General features: G+C 35.4%; 1 protein-coding gene across 4 annotated transcripts in view; it reads right to left on the reverse strand.

Annotated features, from left to right (window-relative positions):
• Positions 1-800: 800 nt before the first annotated feature.
• usp48 (ubiquitin specific peptidase 48) overlaps positions 801-20553 on the reverse strand; it is a 63853-nt gene continuing 44100 nt past the window's right edge. For all 4 annotated transcript variants that reach the window (XM_039755766.1, XM_039755767.1, XM_039755765.1 and 1 more), the window contains exons 19-27: positions 14745-14855; positions 13118-13251; positions 9596-9702; positions 7246-7344; positions 6667-6849; positions 5589-5714; positions 4842-4890; positions 4610-4636; positions 801-2921 (exon numbers count right to left, since the gene is read on the reverse strand). In XM_039755766.1, the coding sequence (XP_039611700.1) occupies positions 2899-2921; positions 4610-4636; positions 4842-4890; positions 5589-5714; positions 6667-6849; positions 7246-7344; positions 9596-9702; positions 13118-13251; positions 14745-14855 (859 nt within the window). In that variant the 3' untranslated portion in view covers positions 801-2898. The remainder of the gene's footprint in view (positions 2922-4609; positions 4637-4841; positions 4891-5588; positions 5715-6666; positions 6850-7245; positions 7345-9595; positions 9703-13117; positions 13252-14744; positions 14856-20553) is intronic.

The raw sequence follows: 20553 nt of genomic DNA on the forward strand, positions 1-20553 counted from the left end.
AATGGGTAGAAATATCTCCAGAAAATTGACACAAGATGTCCTGAATTTCTTAAGTACCAATGAGCTAGCCGTGGCAGATGTACTAATTCTAATATATACAGTAAAATACCACCTCTATCGTGCAACTCTAGTGCCAAAAACAAAAACATATACCATATTGTGAAAGAATGTGCCTTAAGATCTTATGAAGGAAATCCAGAGGACTTCCATTATGCAATCTCAAGGTCAGTTTATTGTATTAACAACTCTGACCTCCATTTGTAATTTTTAATATGCGATGTTATAAAACGTTATGTATATTTTTGCGACATTCTACATATTGTTAAATCTGTGTTTTCAATTACCAAGGTTATTAGGTGACATGGTCTTGTCCTAATACTATATACAGTATATGTTAAGTTGTACTGAAAATGAATATGTATTAAGCCAGATGTCCTTCCATAGGCCTCCTTCCTTCTTACCGACAGGTTGTATGTGTATAGTATTTCTGCATATGATTTAATATCATTTACATTTATTTTCAAGTCCTATAGCACTGTGGGGTGAACAAGAGATTGGAGTGGAGTAGAGATTGTCAGCTTGAATCTAATAGTAATCAATTTGTATCTCCTCATATACTCAAGTGTGTTCCCGATTCCGGATCAAACGGGCCAAAGGGGTCAGTGCTGAAAACTAAGATTCCACATAAGCTCAATTTTGCAAAAAAAAAAAAAAAAAAAAACCCAAACAAACCAAAAGTTTGAATTAAAATCTCTCAATCTTTTACCTTCTTTTCTAAAAGAAAATTGATTTCATGTTGGTTTAGACCACCTCACTTTAACTTTATTGTTTATTACATATGCCAGCTTTACAAGCTTACATTGCCTCTTACAATGTCTAAAATCTGTGCATTAATCAGAAGCATATATAAAGTTAAAAAAATATATGCCTAGGGACATTGCTAATTGCTTAAATTTGGCAAAATCATATTAAAGACAACAACACAAATACATGGTTAACACACAAGTTTAACATACCTAATTTGTAAAATTCTCACGATCACATGCAAGCACATAAAATATATTTAACAAACTAAAGTTTGTAATGGAAAACTGTGTGGAAACATAATATTAATTCAAGTATTGTAAAAAGCCTATAAGGCAAAATTAGTGGAAAGCAAAAATTTAAATTGCTTTGTGTAGCAAAACATAGCTTGCAATTTCTCAGTATGAGACCTGGTTGAGGTGTTATTTCAACCTATCATAGATTAAAAGGCTAGTTTACTGACCAGGGGAAAAAATCCCTCAAACCAGTGTGTAAATAAATGACCATTACTATCACACAGTAACATCAAAATAAGTTAATTTACATTTTACCAGCACCCAGCACTGGTATGTCTCATTTATATAAGAATTTTTACAACTACAATTTAAAAAATGTGTTGTAATATTACATAAAATATATTACCACAGTACCACTACATCAAGATTAATAGTACCAAAGGGAGAAATGCTTTACAACATGTGAAGCCAACTGCAGAAAATTTAGTGAGCTCATCTTTTATTCAAATTCTATGTACACAAGTGTCATATTATAAGTAAATTCTTCCTCTCTGTCTCCCTAAATATTTCTTCTACCTGCATGGAAGGAGGAATTGTTTTCATTCAAAAGACATGTACTGAGTATATAATCAAAGCACAACAGGCTTGTTCCAATAGTATAGTGCACAATTTTCAAATCAGTTTTTGAAGGTAATTATAATATCTGAAATAATGTTAAGGGTAACTTGGTTGATTTTTAAAAGAGAAAAAAAAAAAAAAAAAGGGCCTATATTTATAAAAAAACAAAAACATGCTACATAGGTGTAAATGATTATTCATATACAACTAGTGTCCCTAGTGCTTATAGTGAAGGGTCACATATTACTTTAATAATTATACCAATCGTGGTGCCAAATGTGGTGAAATGTGACATAACTGGTAATTTTTATTTGTAGGTCACATCTCTGGTTTTTCTATAAATTGGTTGGTTGTTTTTACAAATATGTTTAAAAGACATTTCACCACCCAAGCTAAAGGATCAGAAAATTATTCAAAAAATATGACCAAACTTCTTATTCCAAAGGTTTGCTTGTACAATTTCAGTTTGGTATGTTTTCTGCATAGCACGGATATATGTCATCTATTTTGCAGTGTATTGTACTACACTAAATTTAAAAAATAGGTATCAAATAAGTCAGACATTTTACATATGTTTACATTCTTTACAGAAGGAAGGTATTGTTTTTTAAAGTTACCATTCATTGAAATTACTGGAATTAAATAATGTAAAAATTAAAGAAAATGCTTGAGTAAAAAAATATTTTGCTCATGGGAATGGTCCATAACCGTCAGGCTTACTGTAAATGGAAGTCTGAAATCCTTTTTCTTTATTAGACAACTGCTGCCTAATTTGAGACCCTAATAAACAAACATTTTAATGTTTAAAATATTCATGCATCTTTAATAATAGAAAACTAAAATATCTGCACCACTGGAAAAATACAAATTAATAATCCAATAGCTTCCTTTAAATTATTAGAAAATTAGCATTTTGATCTGATAATGAGTAAAGACACAAAATACTTACAGTTTTTATACCATGATGTTTCAAAGTGTATTTTCTTGTCTTAATTTAGTATGAGCAATAAACAATGTATAAGCAAACACCAACAGGAGAAACCATTTGAAAAAGTCATCATCAATGGAAATGTCCTTAAAAAAACTGTAAAAACTATTCTTTTTAAATAGAAAAAGCAAAGCATCTCCAGAGTGAACAACAGTGGCAAGCAATCTAGCCTGTCTTTATTAGCTGCCTCCAATCAAACATGTTTGTGTTTTGGTCTTCTGAAGTATTTCACCTTCTTAGAAATGCAGATTCTCAATGGCCTAAAAGCCCAGTTCCTAAAAGGCAGAAAAACAAAATCAAACAATAGCATAAAGAAGTAGCAACTTAACCTTTTTATGACTGAAATTTTACAATGTATTTTCAGCTGTTTTACACAAAGATACTCATAAAAGACAAATGTTTAAAAGAAGCAACATCATTTTGGAAATGGGAAGGAGATATATTGGTGTATTTTTTGGCAAAATAAGAATCAAGGTAAACAGCACATTTTTACTCATTGTTCATTATTTATTCAGCTGTGCCAACATTGATCACCATCATGTTCCTTTAGCCTGAACACTAACAAGTAAGATGTTTTAACATTTAATGTGTTTCTCTGACTTGTCATAATTATGTTCTGAAAAATGTACATATCTAAATTGAGATTTAGACATTTTAAATTATATTTTAAAATTAACAGACTACTCTGAATTCTAATTTGAGATATCACATCAAGATTAGTGATATCTAAATTTAAACAAAAATCAAGTCCGAATGCAAAGAGATGTCTAAACTTTACTTAGCAGTGTACAACATGGAGGGGTTTTTCTACTGAAGTCTAAGCTGCTTTCAATTTCAGACGTCTACAAAAAAAAGACTTGTACTGTACGTGCTAGAAAAAGTCTACAGAAGAAAAGCAAATAGGCTGATTCAAGGACTTCGGGTTAATATGTTATGAGGAAAGATTTAAATAGCTGAGCCTTTTCAGTTTATGCAAAAGGAGATTAATAGGTGACATGATTCAAGAGACTGTTACTCTACAATGAGTTTAGCAAGAACACGGGGACACAGTTTTAACTTTTTAAGGATAAATGTCTTACAGGCATGAGAAAGTTTTTCTTCACACAAAGACATAGACATAGACACGTGGAATAGTGCCACAGACAGTAGGACTTGAATTTCAAAATTCAACTTGATGTTAATTTGGTGGAATTAAGAGGATAGGACAGGCAAGCATTGTTGGGCTAAATGGCTTGTTCTGATCGAAATCTTTTCTTTCCTTTACTCTAATTAAATTTCAACAAAAACATAACACATATCTGTAATTATATTTTGCAATAACAGTCAAAATAAAAATATTCTCAATTACGTTTTGATCAGTTAAAACTGCATTAAAAAGATAGCATTTTAATTGTCTTTAACTTAAATACGTTAATCGCAAATGAAATTCAAATTCTGATAAGAAACAGTTACAAATAGAGGTTATATAAAATGGAAATTAGCATGAGACAATACATATAAAAACAGCTTCTCACAAATACTCTTGCAGTTTGTGTACAATATTATATTAAGGAATTGGACAAGAAATGAAAAGGCTGCATGTCCAAATGCCAGCACTGAGGTCAGGTTGCATGCCAGCCCTTTAACCTGTCTGAATTTATATCTTTTCAAATTACCTTGAAGTGATCACACCGCTGGGGTTGTCATTTGTAATAATAGGTGCAAGACAAATTTAAAATTAGGCAACAAATTAAAATAAGTAGTTCAAGAAAGGCTTCAAAAAATAAATTGACAACCTCAGTTCATATACCTTAACAGATGATATCAAACTGTCTCTTAATGAAATCCTGATAGTAAGATTACACATTGAGGTCTCGAAGATATATAGCATTAGATGCTGAAAGCAAAATTAATTTTTTAGGAACTAAGTATGCAAGCTATATTATAAACAGCTAATTTTAATTTTACAATGTAGGAGTCTTACCTTTAAAACCTTCTTCTGGCATACAGACTGAAACATAGAAAGCTAAATGTTATTTAAGAAAAGGCAAAACAAAGATAACTTACCAAAAATGCTGATGTCATTTAAAATAAAAAAAATCACTTTATACAAACTATGCATTAATGTGTTAATACAAATAGTACATAAGGATAATCACCAATTAAATAATGCACTTGATTAATTTTATTACAGTCACAAAAACTGAAACTTTTACCTTGCAATACATCATCCATTGCTGAATAATCGGCTATTGGCTCATCAGCCTAAAAAAAAAATCAATACTATATATTTATAGTGCTTAATATGTGCTCAATTATATCATATACTATAGCAACCTAAGAAAGTGATGCTTAATCTTTACCTGTTCCTTAATTCATATATTTTCCTTTTTAATTTATTCAAGTAAAAATTCATGTTACTTGGCTCCACTATACTATGAATTTTAACTACAAGTGCATTTTAATTCAATTAATGTTGATAATTCTCTTGAGTTCTACAAATCAGTAGAAGCATTTTATGTGAATGGAATGACTAACATTAAAAAAAAAAAACAACTTGAAAACCATGAAACTAACAAACCATCATTTTTTAATACCTTTGCAATGGAATTCATGTTTTATCCATCGAGGGGAGCACAATTATTAATATAATACATCCAATATGTATACATGATTGTTTTGCCTGAAAAATTTAGGATTTCTAAGATGATTGTGGAAAACCTTCAATAATGATTTGCTCCAGGATAATAGTTACTATCTTTTAATTTCATTAACCATATCATGCAAAACCAAAATGACATGTTAGCATGCATAAATGACATAGGCAGTTTTAAAAAATGCTTGCAAATTTTTGTAATTTTGCCAAAAAGTGTAAACTTTGAGCCCACTCAAGTTTTGCTGCATTTTTCAACATCTGCGTTTAATTTATTAAATAAGTATATTTAAAGTACATTATTACAGACCTTGAGAAATATAACAGACTCGGGAACAACTCCCAAACTACCCAAGGTTGCAGAATCTTCAGTCAAACAACGTCCGTCAACAGAAAGATTTTGATCAAATGGAGCTACAGAAAATGCATGCATAATCTAGAGAAAGGCAAAAACATGAATAAAAAATAAAATGATGCAATAGTATTTAATACATGGAAAATTGTTTTATGCAAATTAGATAAAAAACACTTTCAGGAAAAGGAGTGGCTTTATACGGCACACATTTCTATGGACTACATTATTTTATTAATTAACATTATTTTGCTACAGCTGTAAATTGGTGTTGAGATCCAATTAGCTTGAATTCAATTCAGTTTATTTTTTACTTTACATTTTCAGATATTATTTATAAAGCATTCCACCTTTTAATAAAAGTACATTAAAAAAATGGTTACCATGCAAGTAATTTTTAAGTCTCTAGTAATAACTGTGAGGAAAAAAAAGTTTCTTGATATTATATGCGTGACAAATAACTAAAATAAATGTAACAAGTACAATAAATGTAATCTTATTTTTTCAGAATAGGTGTTAGTATTCTCTGGAGTGGGCTGGTGCCCTGCCCAGGGTCTGTTTCCTGCCTTGCACCCTGTGATGGCTGGGACTGGCTCCAGTAAACCCCCTTCATGACCCTGTAGTTAGCATATTGCAGGTTGGATAATGGATGGATGGATGTTAGTATTCTTTGCAGCCTACAATGTTGACTATGCTAACCTAAGAACAACTGTAAATACCTACAGTACACACTATGACAATTAAAAAACACCTGACACCAAAGTCAGTACCCTTGCTCTCAGTTTCTGTTTTGCAATTAGTAATTAAAAGTCAGAATGGTTATTCAGAATGCTTTCCAAAATTGTGAGTTTGTAGAGCTGCATTCCTAATGTGCTTACAGTATCCTTACATTCTGAAATTCTGATCCAAGTCTGGCAATACCCGATGTAGAACTGCTGTTATTACTGCCCAGTTAAAGCAAACATTTTTTCCTATTTATGTTAGCAATTTACTGGTAATAAGCACATTATAAAAAATCATCAAATTAATTATTTACCTGTATCTTAAGCTCTTTCAGCGTCTGATTAGCCGAAACAATAAGTGCCTTTTCGCCTCGAACCTTTCTATGTCGAGTACTTCTTCTTATTCCTTGTTTCTGATGACTAATAAATGAACTACTGAGGGTACCTGATCCTGAAGATGGCACAGATAGCTTTTGTCGCTTTGCTCCATTGTTAATCTGGTGAAAATCAATATGTCAATCACATTCAAAAGACAGCAATAGTACATTAAAACCTTTACTGTATGGTACTACTACTTTAACAGCTTAACATATTAAAGAGACACTTGATAAGTCGCGATAAATTACTACGTTTAAGTCAAAGCCAAGGTGACCCCAGAGACCACAAACATACATTAAAACTACAGCAAGACTGTCTGGTTGATGAAAGTAATACCACATGACGTTTATTTCTTTGTAAATCTTAGTAACTGTGTTGAGAGATTTTTCAAGTCTTTGTTGGAGAACTACTTCAAACAAACTTATGTCTGAATATAAATAAAATGATTGTTAGGTAGTGAATAGTGTACATGAAATGTCAATTGTTTTTTTAAATGCAGTATAGTAAAACTCAACCTGGTTAAAATCCGGATCGTTATCTCCTATTTTTACTTCTCTTTCATCTTCAGCTTCTGAACCACTCACATTAAGCTCTGGTGCAGCGTCTTTCATTATCTATAATAAAAATATATTATCTATATATATATATATATATATAAAAAACACATCTCTCTCCTTGCAAAATAACATAGCCAAAAGACATTCCAAGTATCATTTGTTGACTGACAGTGAAAGTTATAAAAATATGCAAATACTAAAATAAATAAAAATGTGTTATAAGATACAAGGAATACTGCTGCACAAATTGCATTAAACAGATAAAGCGGCATTGAGAAGATGAATGTTTGGTTAATAATTTTGAATCATACAAGAATCAGTAAGCTATACATTAAACCTAAGTGAACACAATGAAAGTACAGTTACATCTTCTCAATCACAGCTGTTGATTTTATCTGCAGCTTTTAAAACTTACAGGTTCACGGGCCATGTCTCTTCAGACTTGAAGGTTTAACACTTTAATGTTTTCTGTACTGACAGGTATGGTTATGCCAGGCTACATCTTTTCAATGTTTAATTAAATGTTGTACATTCTGGTATTCTATTGTGTGGCATTGCATATGCCAGTGTTACTTTTGCACATTATTATTTTTTTGACTTAGGGATTTACTTATAAAGTACCTTTTATGACCAAAACTTACTAATTTAACATAGCACCTACACTGTGTGCACAATTATTAGGCAAGTTGTATTTTTGAGGATTAATTTTAATATGGAACAAACACAGTGCTATCAGTCAATCCAAAATGTTAATAAATCTGAAACCTGTATGTTTCACAACGGAAATGTGAGTGTGAACATCATCAGGGGAATACATATGTGCGCACAATTATTAGGCAACTATTAGTGTGCAGATTTATTATGCAACTAAAGGAAAAATGAAAATTTTCCCATCTCACTTGTTTATTTTCATCTGTTATAGTGAGAATAATAAACAAACACCTCAAAATTTACAAATAAACATCTCTGACATTTCAAAAAAAATAAATCAATCAATCAATGACCAATATAGCCACCCTTCTTTCCAATAACAGTCATAAGCCTTTCCATTCATGGAGTCTGTCAGTTTCTTGATCTGTTGACGATCAGCTTTTTGTGGAGCAGTGACTACAGCCTCCCAGACACTCTTCAGAGAGGTGTATTGTTTTTCTCCCCCGTAAATCTAGCGTTTAAGAAGTGCCCACAAGTTCTCGATAGGGTTTAGGTCAGATGAGGAAGGGGGGCCATGTCATTATTCCTTCATCTTTAAGGCCTTTACTGGCTGGCCACGCAGTGGAGAACTTCGATGCAAGTGATGGAGCATTGGCCTGCATAAAATCACGGTCTTTTCCTGTATCACTGTTTGAAGAAAGTGTCTTGAAAAACTGGCAGTAGGTTTGGGAGTTGATTTTGAGTTCATCTTCAATGCAAAAGGTCCAACTAGCTCATCTTTAAAAATACCAGCTCATACCAGTACCCCACCTCCACGTTGGAGCTCTGTGCCCATTACTGATCCACAGGTCCATCCATCTGGTCCATCAAGAGTCACTCTCATCTCATCGGTCCATAAAACCTTTGAAAAAAATCTGTCTTCAGATATTTCTTGGCCCAGTTTTGACGTTTCAACTTATGTTTCTTGTTCAGTGGTGGTTGGGTTTCAGCACTCCTTACCTTGGCCATGTCTTTGAGCACTGAACACCTTGTACTTCTGGGCACTCCAGGTAGGTTGCAGCTCTGGAATATGAAAGTACTGGAGGATAATGGGTTCCTGGTAGCTTCACGTTTGATTCTTCTCAAATCTTTGGCAGCTAATTTGCGTCTTTTGTTCTCAACACGTTTCTTGCGACCCTGTTGACTATTTGCAACAAAATGTTTGATGGTTCTGTATTCACACACCAATATCTTAGCAATTCCAAAAGTGCTGCATCCCTCTGAAAGACTTTTTACAATTTTTGACTTTTCAGAGTCAGTTAAATCTCTTTTTTGGCCCATTTTGCCTGAGGAAAACTAGCTGCCTAATAATTCTGCACACCTTGATATAGGGTGTTGATCTCCTTAGGCCACACCCTCCCTCATTACACAAATACACATCACCTGCCGTGCTTAAATCCAATAAGCATTCAAGTTAATACAGCTTGGAGTTGGAATATACGCATTAAAAATGATGATATGGTCAAAATACTCACTTGCCTAATAATTGTGCACACAGCGTATATTACAGTGCGAACAAATCCATCACATTGACATTCATACACCTAAGATTAAGAATTAACTTTGGATAAAAGCATGTTCTAAATAAGTGAATGAAATTTACAAATAATAACTGTACCTTTGTATTGTCCACAATTTTCCTGATATACACTGTCGCTTGTGTATATTCACGTAAATCGCGTTGCTGTTGAAAAAGCAAACCTTCCCTACATTCTAAACAAAGATCTAGATAAAAGATAAACATAAAAAACAAAACATGTTGACATGAAACAGTGACAAATATTAGGAAAGCACCAGCTGAAGATAAACCAAGTAAATATTAACATATAAAACTTATGTTAATATTTTTAGATCATTGTTTCCATTTCAATTCCCTTTTCTTTCATGTAAACCAAAGTCTCATAAACACTGCCTGATTGGTTATTATTAAAACTTTTGTTTATGAAATAACTTCAGGTTTTTTTCTTGGTCTGGAGCATCCTGACTCACTTATACAAGAAAACCCTCACGTGTGATATTACCATTTGATGCGTCTTGATGTCAAGTTATGAAAGATTTAAAACTTTCTGGTGTTCCCCCCATATTGCTGTCCTCTAGACCCACAAACATATTTTGTGCAGGAAAATACTAATAAAGAGTAAACCAATTGGTTTATTCAGCAAAAATGATCAGAAGGACTTGACTCATGCCGCATCAATCCATCAAAGGAATTCACCCTCGGATGAGAAATCTTCTTCTTCTTCTTCTTTCAGCTGCTCCTGTTAGGGGTTGTCACAGCGGATCATCTTCTAACCATATCTTTCTGTTCTCTGCATCTTGTTCTGTTACACCCATCACCTGCATGTCCTCTCTCACCACATTCATAAACCTTCGCTTAGGCCTTCCTCTTTTCCTCTTCCCTGGCAGCTCCATCCTTAGCATCCTACACCCAATATACCCAGCATCTCTCCTCTGTACATGTCCAAACCAACGCAATCTTGCCTCTCTGACTTTGTCTCCCAACCGTCCAACTTAAGCTGACCCTCTAATGTACTCATTTCTAATCCTATCCATCGTCATCACACCCAATGCAAATCTTAGCATCTTTAATTCTGCTACCTCCAGCTCAGTCTCCTGCTATCTGGTCAGTGCCACACTGTCTCAAACCCATATAACATAGCTGGTCTCACTACCATCCTGTAGACCTTCCCTTTCACTCTTGCAGATACCCGTCTGTCACAAATTACTCCTGACACTCTTCTCCACCCATTCCAACCTGCCTGCACTCTTTTTCACCTCTCTTCCACAATCCCCATTTCTCTGTACTGTTGATCCCAAGTATTTAAACTCATCCACCTTCACCAACTCTACTCCCTGCATTTCATTTACACATGTATTCTGTCTTGTTCCTACTGACCTTTATTCCTCTCCTCTCTAGAGCATATCTCCACCTCTTCAGGGTCTCCTCAACCTGCTCATTACTATTGCTATAGATTACAATGTCCTCAGCAATCATCATAGTCCATGGCGACTCCTGTCTAATCTCATCTGTCAACCTGTCCATCACCATTGCAAATAAGAAAGGGCTCAGAGCTCTGATGTAATCCCACCTCCAACTTAGGGTTCAAAATTATTTCTTTTCACAAAACAACACAAACAAACACACACACACAAAAAAAGGGGGGGATTGGTAATATAGGCATGTGGGGTGTCATTTTATGCTATGCCGAGGTCTCTAATTATGATCATAGTTTTGATATTTCAAACATAGGTATGTGGGGTATCGTTTTAGACTACTTAAAGGTCAGTGATCATGAACAAGATGTTATTTTAGATCCTTTATCAATTTTTTTTTTTATCGAGAATATTTAGACTTTAAACATTTAAACTGAAGCAGACACTTTAATATGTCAAATATCTGACACAACTATTTTTGTTTATTATTATTACTTGTACCTCACAAAGTAAATGATTTACGTTTCTCATCACCCCAAATGACAGTAACTTATGCTAAAACGTTCTTTTAAAATTAAAATTGTATTTTTATCAAATCTATGTATTACAAAAGAACTTGTATAATCTGATAATTAAACAATCAAACGTTAAGTTTTAGTAAAACAAAACATACACTTGACTCCATATACCACAGAAACCACCTTAACACACCCACTCTCTTATTTCTATTTAGCATTTTAATTCAGACACTGTCAGCTAAAAATTACTTTTATATTAAAGTCAGACAAATATTACTTAGAATTTGTGAAAATAAATTAGATGCCCGAAGGTCTCTGTATGAGAACAAATAAATTTTTAACTTTTCCTTGAACTCTGCCAGAATGCAGACTTACAGATGAACATGATTATCGTTATATTTTGTTCTGTTGTATTCATACACAGTGCAATCATAAAATATTCAGATCCTTTCACTTTCTTCACATTTGCACCTGTCTATAAAATGTCCTACAGTTGACAATATGTCTCTGAGCAAAAACCAAGTTACAAGGTGGAAGGAATTGCCTTCAGAGCTTAGAGATAGGATTATTGTGTTGAGGCAGAAATCTGGAGAAGTCTACAAAAACATAACTGTAGCATTGAACATCCCAAGACAATAGGGATTTGGTAGGAGGAATAACCAAGAACCCAATAGTCATGGTGACTGAGCTCCACAGAACCTGTGTGGAGACAGGAGAAAGTTTCAGATGGATAACCACTACACTAGCACTACTAGCAATGCTCCAATAATCTGGCCTTTACAGCAGAGCATCCAGACAACACCTTGCAGCCCATTTGGAGTTGGCAAAAAGGCACCTAAAGGACTTTCAGACTATGAAAAACAAGACTGTTTAGTCTGATAAACTCAAGATTGAACTGTTTGGCATAATGCCATTCCAGTGTTGAAGGATGGCGGTGACAGCACTATGCTGTGGGGTTGTTTTTTCCAAAGCAGGGACAATGGAGACTAGACAGGGCTGAGAGAAAGCTGAACAGAGCAAAGTACAGATATATCCTTAATGAAAACCTGCTCCAGAGTGCTCTAGGCATCATACTGGGCCAAATGTTTACCTTCCAACAGGACAATGATCCTAAGCACAAAGCAATGACAACACAGGAATGACTTAGGGACAATTCTGTGAATGGCCTTGGCAGAGCCTAGACTTGAACCCAACCAAACATCTCTGGAGAGACCTGAAAAATAGCTTCCCCATTAATAGTCTCTATCCAAACTGACATGGCTTGAGAGGATCTTCAGAGAACAATTGCAGGAACTTCCTACATCCTGGTGTGCTAAGCCTGTCACGTCATACCTAAGAAGACTCCAGGGCATAAACGGGATCCAATGAAATACTGAGTAAAGGGTCTGAATACTTGTGTCAATTTGATATTTCAGATTTTAATTTTTAATACATTTGCCAAAATTTCTAAAATATTGCATTCACTTTGTCATTCTGTGGTACAGTGTTGCTTCATGAGGGAAAAAATGCAGTCAAATAATTTTAGCCCAAGGCTGCAACATAACAAAAAAGTGAAGGCGACTGCATACTTTTATTAGCACTGTATGTGAAAATACGAAGTGCACATGATTTAGAGAAATATGAAGTACAAATGATTTACAGAAAATAAACATTACATAGGAAAACTGAACCAATAATGGGAGTTTTACCTGGGTCAGTCTGAAACTCAATATGCAAAGCATCTTGTTGAGGTTTGTCTGTAGTTCTGGAAAGTTTAATCGTCTGATCCACAAGAAAGAATCTGTTAATGATTTCCCATTCGCTGGGCCATAACACAGCTACACTGTGCAAAGAAAAGTATAGAAGTAATTAAGAGAAAGAATCAGGCAAAAGGCATTACTAAGTAACACTCAAAATGCTGACATAAAATGAGGCAATAGCAAAGCGGTAAAAGCCAGATGGACAAATGATTCTCCTCTCACAACAAGTCTGTGAGAACTGATTAAACTTTTCACACTGAACATGTTTTCCAAATGGGTTTACAACTAAGTAAATTTCTTGCCTGTCAAATGGTATCCAGATGCATTCATCTTGTTTATTGTTCAACGGTTAGGTGTGCCAGCTCAATATTTGTAAAAAGTCTGCAACTTTTTCACAAATCTCGGTATATTATTAAACATATGAAGCAATTAATTACAGCTTCAGGTAACATCAACGAATACATAACTGAAAATAATACTATCAAAAAATAATTTGGATATTAAACTAGCAGTTGAAATTGTCTTTGCCACGGACTGAGGGAATTTTTCTGGACACTACAGTACTTAAGGGATAAAATTGTTATTTGGTAGCTTTTTGATTTTGCCTAATACAGTATTTCTGTCTTTTCACATAAGCATATTTAAACATGCTGCTAATTATATAGTAACACAAAACAAACTCAAGTCAATGCATTACTCCTAGCCAAATTTAAAATTAAATAAATAAACAAATATTGAATAGTAGCCATGCAACATATTACAACACATCTAGTTTATTGACAGCCATCCAACTGGCCATTATACTAAAATGTAAATATACTGTGATAAGGATTACATGATACATCTTTGCCTTGTGCTTATCATAGTTCCTCATTTCAAGACAAGTACTAGATGCATTTGTTTCTTCTCCATTTCCTTCTCTTCATCGGGGTATTATTGTAGTTTTTATATTTGCTGAGAAATATATAATTCTGGGTCTGATATCTGTATGATGGTACATCCATGATGGTATATGAAGGATAATATGTTCTCTAATTATAACAATGGTTGGATTTTTTTCCCTTACTATTTGCATACAGCAACAAATGTCCTAAAATAGCCCTGTACAAAAGCTCTCCAGCAGCTGTAAAAAGGCAGTAGTTGTGATCTACAAGAGAAGTAATATTTGACCACACAGCAATTTCAGAGTTGCATAGCACAATCTGTTAATAGTTTACACACTTCTACTTATGTCTGTCTTAGAGTTTCTCTAGACACCAAGCTCTTATGCTGCATGGAAAAATATGTGGATGTTAGACTAATTAGTTACACTAAATCTGCATTGTATGGATGAATGTGAATATATATGTAAATGTATTGTAAAGGTCTGGCGACACATGCAAAGCTGGAACCTGCTTCACCCAAATGTTCTCAGAGAAGGCATGTGAATGGTTAAAATGTTTTAAAATGATCTACATTAAAAAGCTTACTTTAATTATTCCTACCAAAGTTAACCAATTTATGTAACCAATATGTATGATTGGTGTAAAAGAAACAGTATCTATAACCACATATATTTAACAAAAAAAATACTCACTGTTTTGCGTCTCCTTTGGACATGGACTCATAAGTAAACATTAAGCCACCATGAGGACAGAGCAGAGCACCATTTGCAACGGATGACACTGGGGTGCATCTTCCAGGCCTCCTGCAAGTCAGTGCAACTTTAATTAAAAACTACAAATTAAAAAAAATATACTTTTGTATCTTAGCTTTCCATAACAATAATGAAACGTATGTATTGTAACTAAAGTAAATGTTAAACAAAATAAACAACATTAAAAACCTGTGCAAATATAGGAAAAGAAGAGGTTATGGCATATTTCAATATGAAGTTAAAATGGAACACGCAAATGAGCATGTAGCATCACATTTAACAACAACTTTTCTAAACAAACCATCCCTGGAACTCCCATGAAGGAACACAAATTAAGAGTTAAGAAAATCTGAAGACTAGATAGAGATTGGGGGATACTAAAGGAAGAAAAGGAAAGCTGTCCATAGTCATTACTCATAAATGATGAACTTGTGGAGAGGTTTCATATTCTTGGGGGTGAACATCACAAAGAAGTTCTCTTGGGCCTCACACACACTTCAATTACTATCATAAAGACATAGCAATGACTTTTCTTCCTTAAAAGATTAAAGAGAGCAAGGCTGCCATGGGACCTTCTTTGGAACCTATAAATCGATGCACTGTGGACAATGTACTGATCTAATGCATAACAGCATGATACTCCAGTTGCATGAGATAAGAATAGAAGTCTCTGCAACGTTTCACCAGAACTGTCCGAAATATCACTAGCATACAGTTGCTGGAAGATGAGGACCTTTACTTGTCTAGGTGTCAAAGCAAGTCCTAAAACATCATTGGAGACCCCACCCAACTGGCACATCATTTCTTTAAACTGCATCCTTCCTGGAAACAATTCAGGATTATCCATTCATGAACAACAAGATTGAACAACAGCTTATTTCCTAGAACTGTTAAACTACTGAATATATCCTAATTAACCTCTATTATCTTGCTGATTGCTGTTCTCTGTGATACAATGACAATAAACCCTTATGTTTTCTTGAGCAATTTGGTGTAGAGAAACAAAAGAAACAGGGTAACAGTGTCTCAAAAAAGACTGACTGAAGAAAAGCACTAAACTGAAAGTGAAGGCAAAAATTGTGAGGCTTAATAAAATCGAGAAGTGGTGGTGGTGGATGACAAGGATGGATCTCTTGATTATGACACTCCAACATGGTGAAAACTGGAGAAAGAGAACTCCAGTGATACATTTGAAAAAATAATCACAAATACAAAACATATGCAGTATTCAGTTTTAACAGTTCTTAATTAATTATGTACATGCACTTTTCGTTGGCCAAGCTGCTCATCAGAGATGAAGAAAATATAATTGCTGCTATTTTGTGGAATAGGGCCAGTGCCATTAAACCAGTTACTAAATCAGGCAGGGAAACCTTTTTATTGCATTACTTGACATTCTCATGCAAAATAGAATTATCTTTTTGAGAACCATCATCAAAAATCCTAATCTTAATAAGCCATTCATTTTTAACATACTTTCTCAACCAAAAATAAAGTAATGCAGTTATGAATGTAAATTTTAGATTTATGAGAATTAATGTTGTAGCCAAATACTATATACAGTGCATCCGGAAAGTATTGACAGCCCATCACTTTTTCAACATTTTGTTATGTTACAGCCTTATTCCAAAATGGATTTTATTTTTTTCCTCAGTATTCTACACACAACACCCCATAATGACAACGTGAAAAAAGTTTACTTGAGGTTTTTGCAAATTTATTAAAAATAAAAAAACTGAGAAATCACATATACATAAGTATTCACAGCCTTTGCTCAATACTTTGTCGATGCACCTTTGGCAGCAATTACAGCCTCAAGTCTTTTTGAATATGATGCCACAAGCTTGGCACACCTATCCTTGGGCAGTTTCGCCCATTCCTCTTTGCAGCACCTCTCAAGCTCCATCAGGTTGGATGGGAAGTGTCGGTGCACAGCCATTTTAAGATCTCTCTAGAGATGTTCAATCGGATTCAAGTCTGGGCTCTGGCTGGGCCACTCAAGGACATTCACAGAGTTGTCCTGAAGCCACTCCTTTGATATCTTGGCTGTGTGCTTAGGGTCGTTATCCTGCTGAAAGATTAACCGTCACCTCAGTCTGAGGTCAAGAGCGCTCTGGAGCAGGTTTTCATCCAGGATGTCTCTGTACATTGCTGCAGTCATCTTTCCCTGACTAGTTTCCCAGTTCCTGCCACTGAAAAACATTCCCACAGCATTAAGCTGCCACCACCATGCTTCACTGTAGGGATGGTATTGGCCTGGTGATGAGCGGTGCCTGGTTTCCTCCAAACGTGACGCCTGGCATTCACACCAAAGAGTTCAATCTTTGTCTCATCAGACCAGAGAATTTTGTTTCTCATTGTCTGAGAGTCCTTCAGGTGCCTTTTGGCAAACTCCAGGCGGGCTGCCATGTGCCTTTTACTAAGGAGTGGCTTCCGTCTGGCCACTCTACCATACAGGCCTGATTGGTGGATTGCTGCAGAGATGGTTGTCCTTCTGGAAGGTTCTCCTCTCTCCACAGAGGACCTCTGGAGCTCTGACAGAGTGACCATCGGGTTCTTGGTCACCTCCCTGACCTAGACCCTTCTCCCTCGATCGCTCAGTTTAGATGGCCGGCCAGCTCTAGGAATAGTCCTGGTGGATCGAACTTCTTCCACTTATGGATGATAGAGGCCACTGTGCTCATTGGGACCTTCAAAGCAGCAGAAATTTTTCTGTAACCTTCCCCAGATTTGTGCCTCGAGACAATCCTGTCTCGGAGGTCCACAGACAATTCCATTGACTTCATGCTTGGTTTGTGCTCTGACATGAACTGTCAACTGTGGGACTTTATATAGACAGGTGTGTGCCTTTCCAAATCATGTCCAATCAACTGAATTTACCACAGTTGGACTCCAATTAAGCTGCAGAAACATCTCAAGGATGATCAGGGGAAACAGGATGCACCTGAGCTCAATTTTGAGCTTCATGGCAAAGGCTGTGAATAGTTATGTACATGTGCTTTCTCAATTTTTTTATTTTTAATAATTTTTGCAAAACTCTCAAGTAAACTTTTTTCATGTTGTCATTATGGGGTGTTGTGTGTAGAATTCTGAGGAAAAAATGAATTTAATCCATTATAGAATAAGGCTGTAACATAACAAAATGTGGAAAAACTGATGCGCTGTGAATACCTTCCGGATGCACTGTATCAAAATGTCCTACTCTGATCCTGGAAGGCTACCATTGCTGCAGGTTTTCCTTCCTGCCATCTTTGTTGTCAGTGACCAATTTCTGCTGTTAATTGCCTTGGTCCTCTAAATTGATTATTTTTTTCTTTAAATGAGAGCCAAACAAAAATGATATACAGTACAGGCCAAAAGTTTGGACACACCTCCTCATTCAATGTGTTTTCTTTATTTTCATGACCATTTACATTGGTAGATTCTCACTGAAGGCATCAAAACTATGAATGAACACATGTGGAGTTATGTACTTAAAAAAAAAAGGTGAAATAACTGAAAACATGTTTTATATTCTAGTTTCTTCAAAATAGCCACCCTTTGCTCTGATTACTGCTTTGCACACTCTTGGCATTCTCTCAATGAGCTTCAACAGGTAGTCACCTGAAATGGTTTTCACTTCACAGGTGTGCCTTATCAGGGTTATTTAGTGGAATTTCTTGCTTTATCAATGGGGTTGGGACCAGCAGTTGTGTTGTGCAGAAGTCAGGTTAGTTGGACGATCATTTATTTTTCAACAGGACAATGACCCCAAACACACCTCCAGGCTGTGTAAGGGCTATTTGACCAAGAAGGAGAGTGATGGAGTGCTGTAAATGGTCATGAAAATAAAGAAAACACATTAAATGAGGAGGTGTGTCCAAACTTTTGGCCTGTACTGTATGACGAGAGTCAATGGATGATTAGCTAAGTCGGGGTCTCAAACTCCAAACAATTTCACTCCAACCAGTTTCTTTATTAAAAACTGATTCTTGTTGTTAATTAAACCCATTATTAAATGTGTGAGAGAGAGAGAGAGATTGGGAGCATGTGCTGATTAAGGCATTGCCGCCCCCACCACACAGCAAACCAGCTGGACTGAGATCTGAGTGCAGCTGTGTAACGGGTGACACCTCAGCACCCACTGAACATAGCACCATGAAAATGTTTTGTGGGCCTGAGCAGATCAAAGTTATTTCAGATATTGTATTATAAACAAAGAATAGGTGGTAATGTGTTGACTTGCTTTGTATTTCATTATTGTTTGGCTGCCAATTAAGGAAAAAAGAAATATAAGTGGTGCCTTGGTTTGTGAGCATAATTCGTTCCCGGAAATGTGCTTGTAATCCAAAGCACTCGTATATCAAAGCAAATTTCCCCATAAGAAACAATGATGATGATTCGCTCCACAACCCAAAAATATTCATAAAAAATATTTAATACAAAATATAAAGTAAAAATACATAAAACAAATTAACCTGCACTTTACCTTTAAAAAGAACTGTGCCTGGTGTAAGGGAGACCAGAGAGAGGAGAGGAGGATTATCGTGTAGAACAACTTCCACGATAAATAATGGAATCACTGCTATCTGTTGGCTCACTGGAATCTTTCTTTTTTTGCGACTTTAACAAAGAACCTATCCAATGATAGTTGCCTTTGCTTCCTTTTGAGGATTTTGCGGAAATGTGACATTGCATTGTCGTTAAACAGATTCACTGCTTGCACGCCGACTGAAACTGAGCATGGGAGACTATACCCATAATCCCGCAGCGAGAGAGAGAGAGAGAGAGAGAGAGAACCACCATTGGCTCAGTTGTGATCACGTGACGCTCAGCAGACAAAGCATATATGTACTACTCGTATTGCAAGACCTCGCTAGTTTATCAAATTAAAATTTATTGAAAAACACCCGCAGACCAAGTTACTCGCAAAACATGGTTTTACTGTAACAGAGGGATCTGACTCTTAAATAGCAAGTGAATGAAAATGAAGGCAAAAGAAGTTAATTAGCAGGAAAAATTGGTCACTGATTAAGAAAATGATGAAAATTTATACAAACTGTGGCTCCCCAGGTACAGAGTTAGACATCCCTGTTATATACACTTGATACTTACTACTTTAACATACAAGTACAGTAGAACCCTGTAACTTTTCTTATAATTTTTAAAAGCTTTGCCATGAATACTGTACTGAGCACGTAAATACTCTACTTTTAACCTCGACTGTACAGAGCAAACTGTTCAGGAGCTGGTGACTGTGGGAATGTGGGTTTGCCTCACTCACTCCTCCCCAACTGCATCCCTCGGCTGTTGTCAGTTTGTAGGCACGCTGACCATGTACACATGTCCTGCTGTTTTGTACACTTAGGATTTTAATGATCATACATTTCAAATTGCTGCAGCGAACTGCCAGAGGTGAATGCTTTGCAGAGTGAGAGGTTCATCGATCAGCCATGTAGACCCAGTCTTTGACCACTGTGAATAGTGCGCTTCCTCTGTGATGTTGGCTGATCTCTCCATTAGTGCGTTTAAATGCACATGCATAACTGGGTAAAGGTGAATAACTCTATTATGCCAGAGACCTGGTTTCTGAATAATCTGTGTTTACATGTATAAATAGTATTGTGGAGTTCTCCTTTATCAAAATGCCCCAAATATGTTTTATAAATATGTTCAGTCAAACGGATGCTTTAATTATAGGTTTCTTTTACCAGAAGGCACACAGCAAACTCTTTTCTATTTGGATGTGTGATTGAGCATTGCAAAGGAT

The sequence above is a fragment of the Polypterus senegalus genome, chromosome 6 (genome assembly GCF_016835505.1).
Source record: "Polypterus senegalus isolate Bchr_013 chromosome 6, ASM1683550v1, whole genome shotgun sequence".
Classification (NCBI taxonomy): Eukaryota; Metazoa; Chordata; class Cladistia; order Polypteriformes; family Polypteridae; genus Polypterus; species Polypterus senegalus.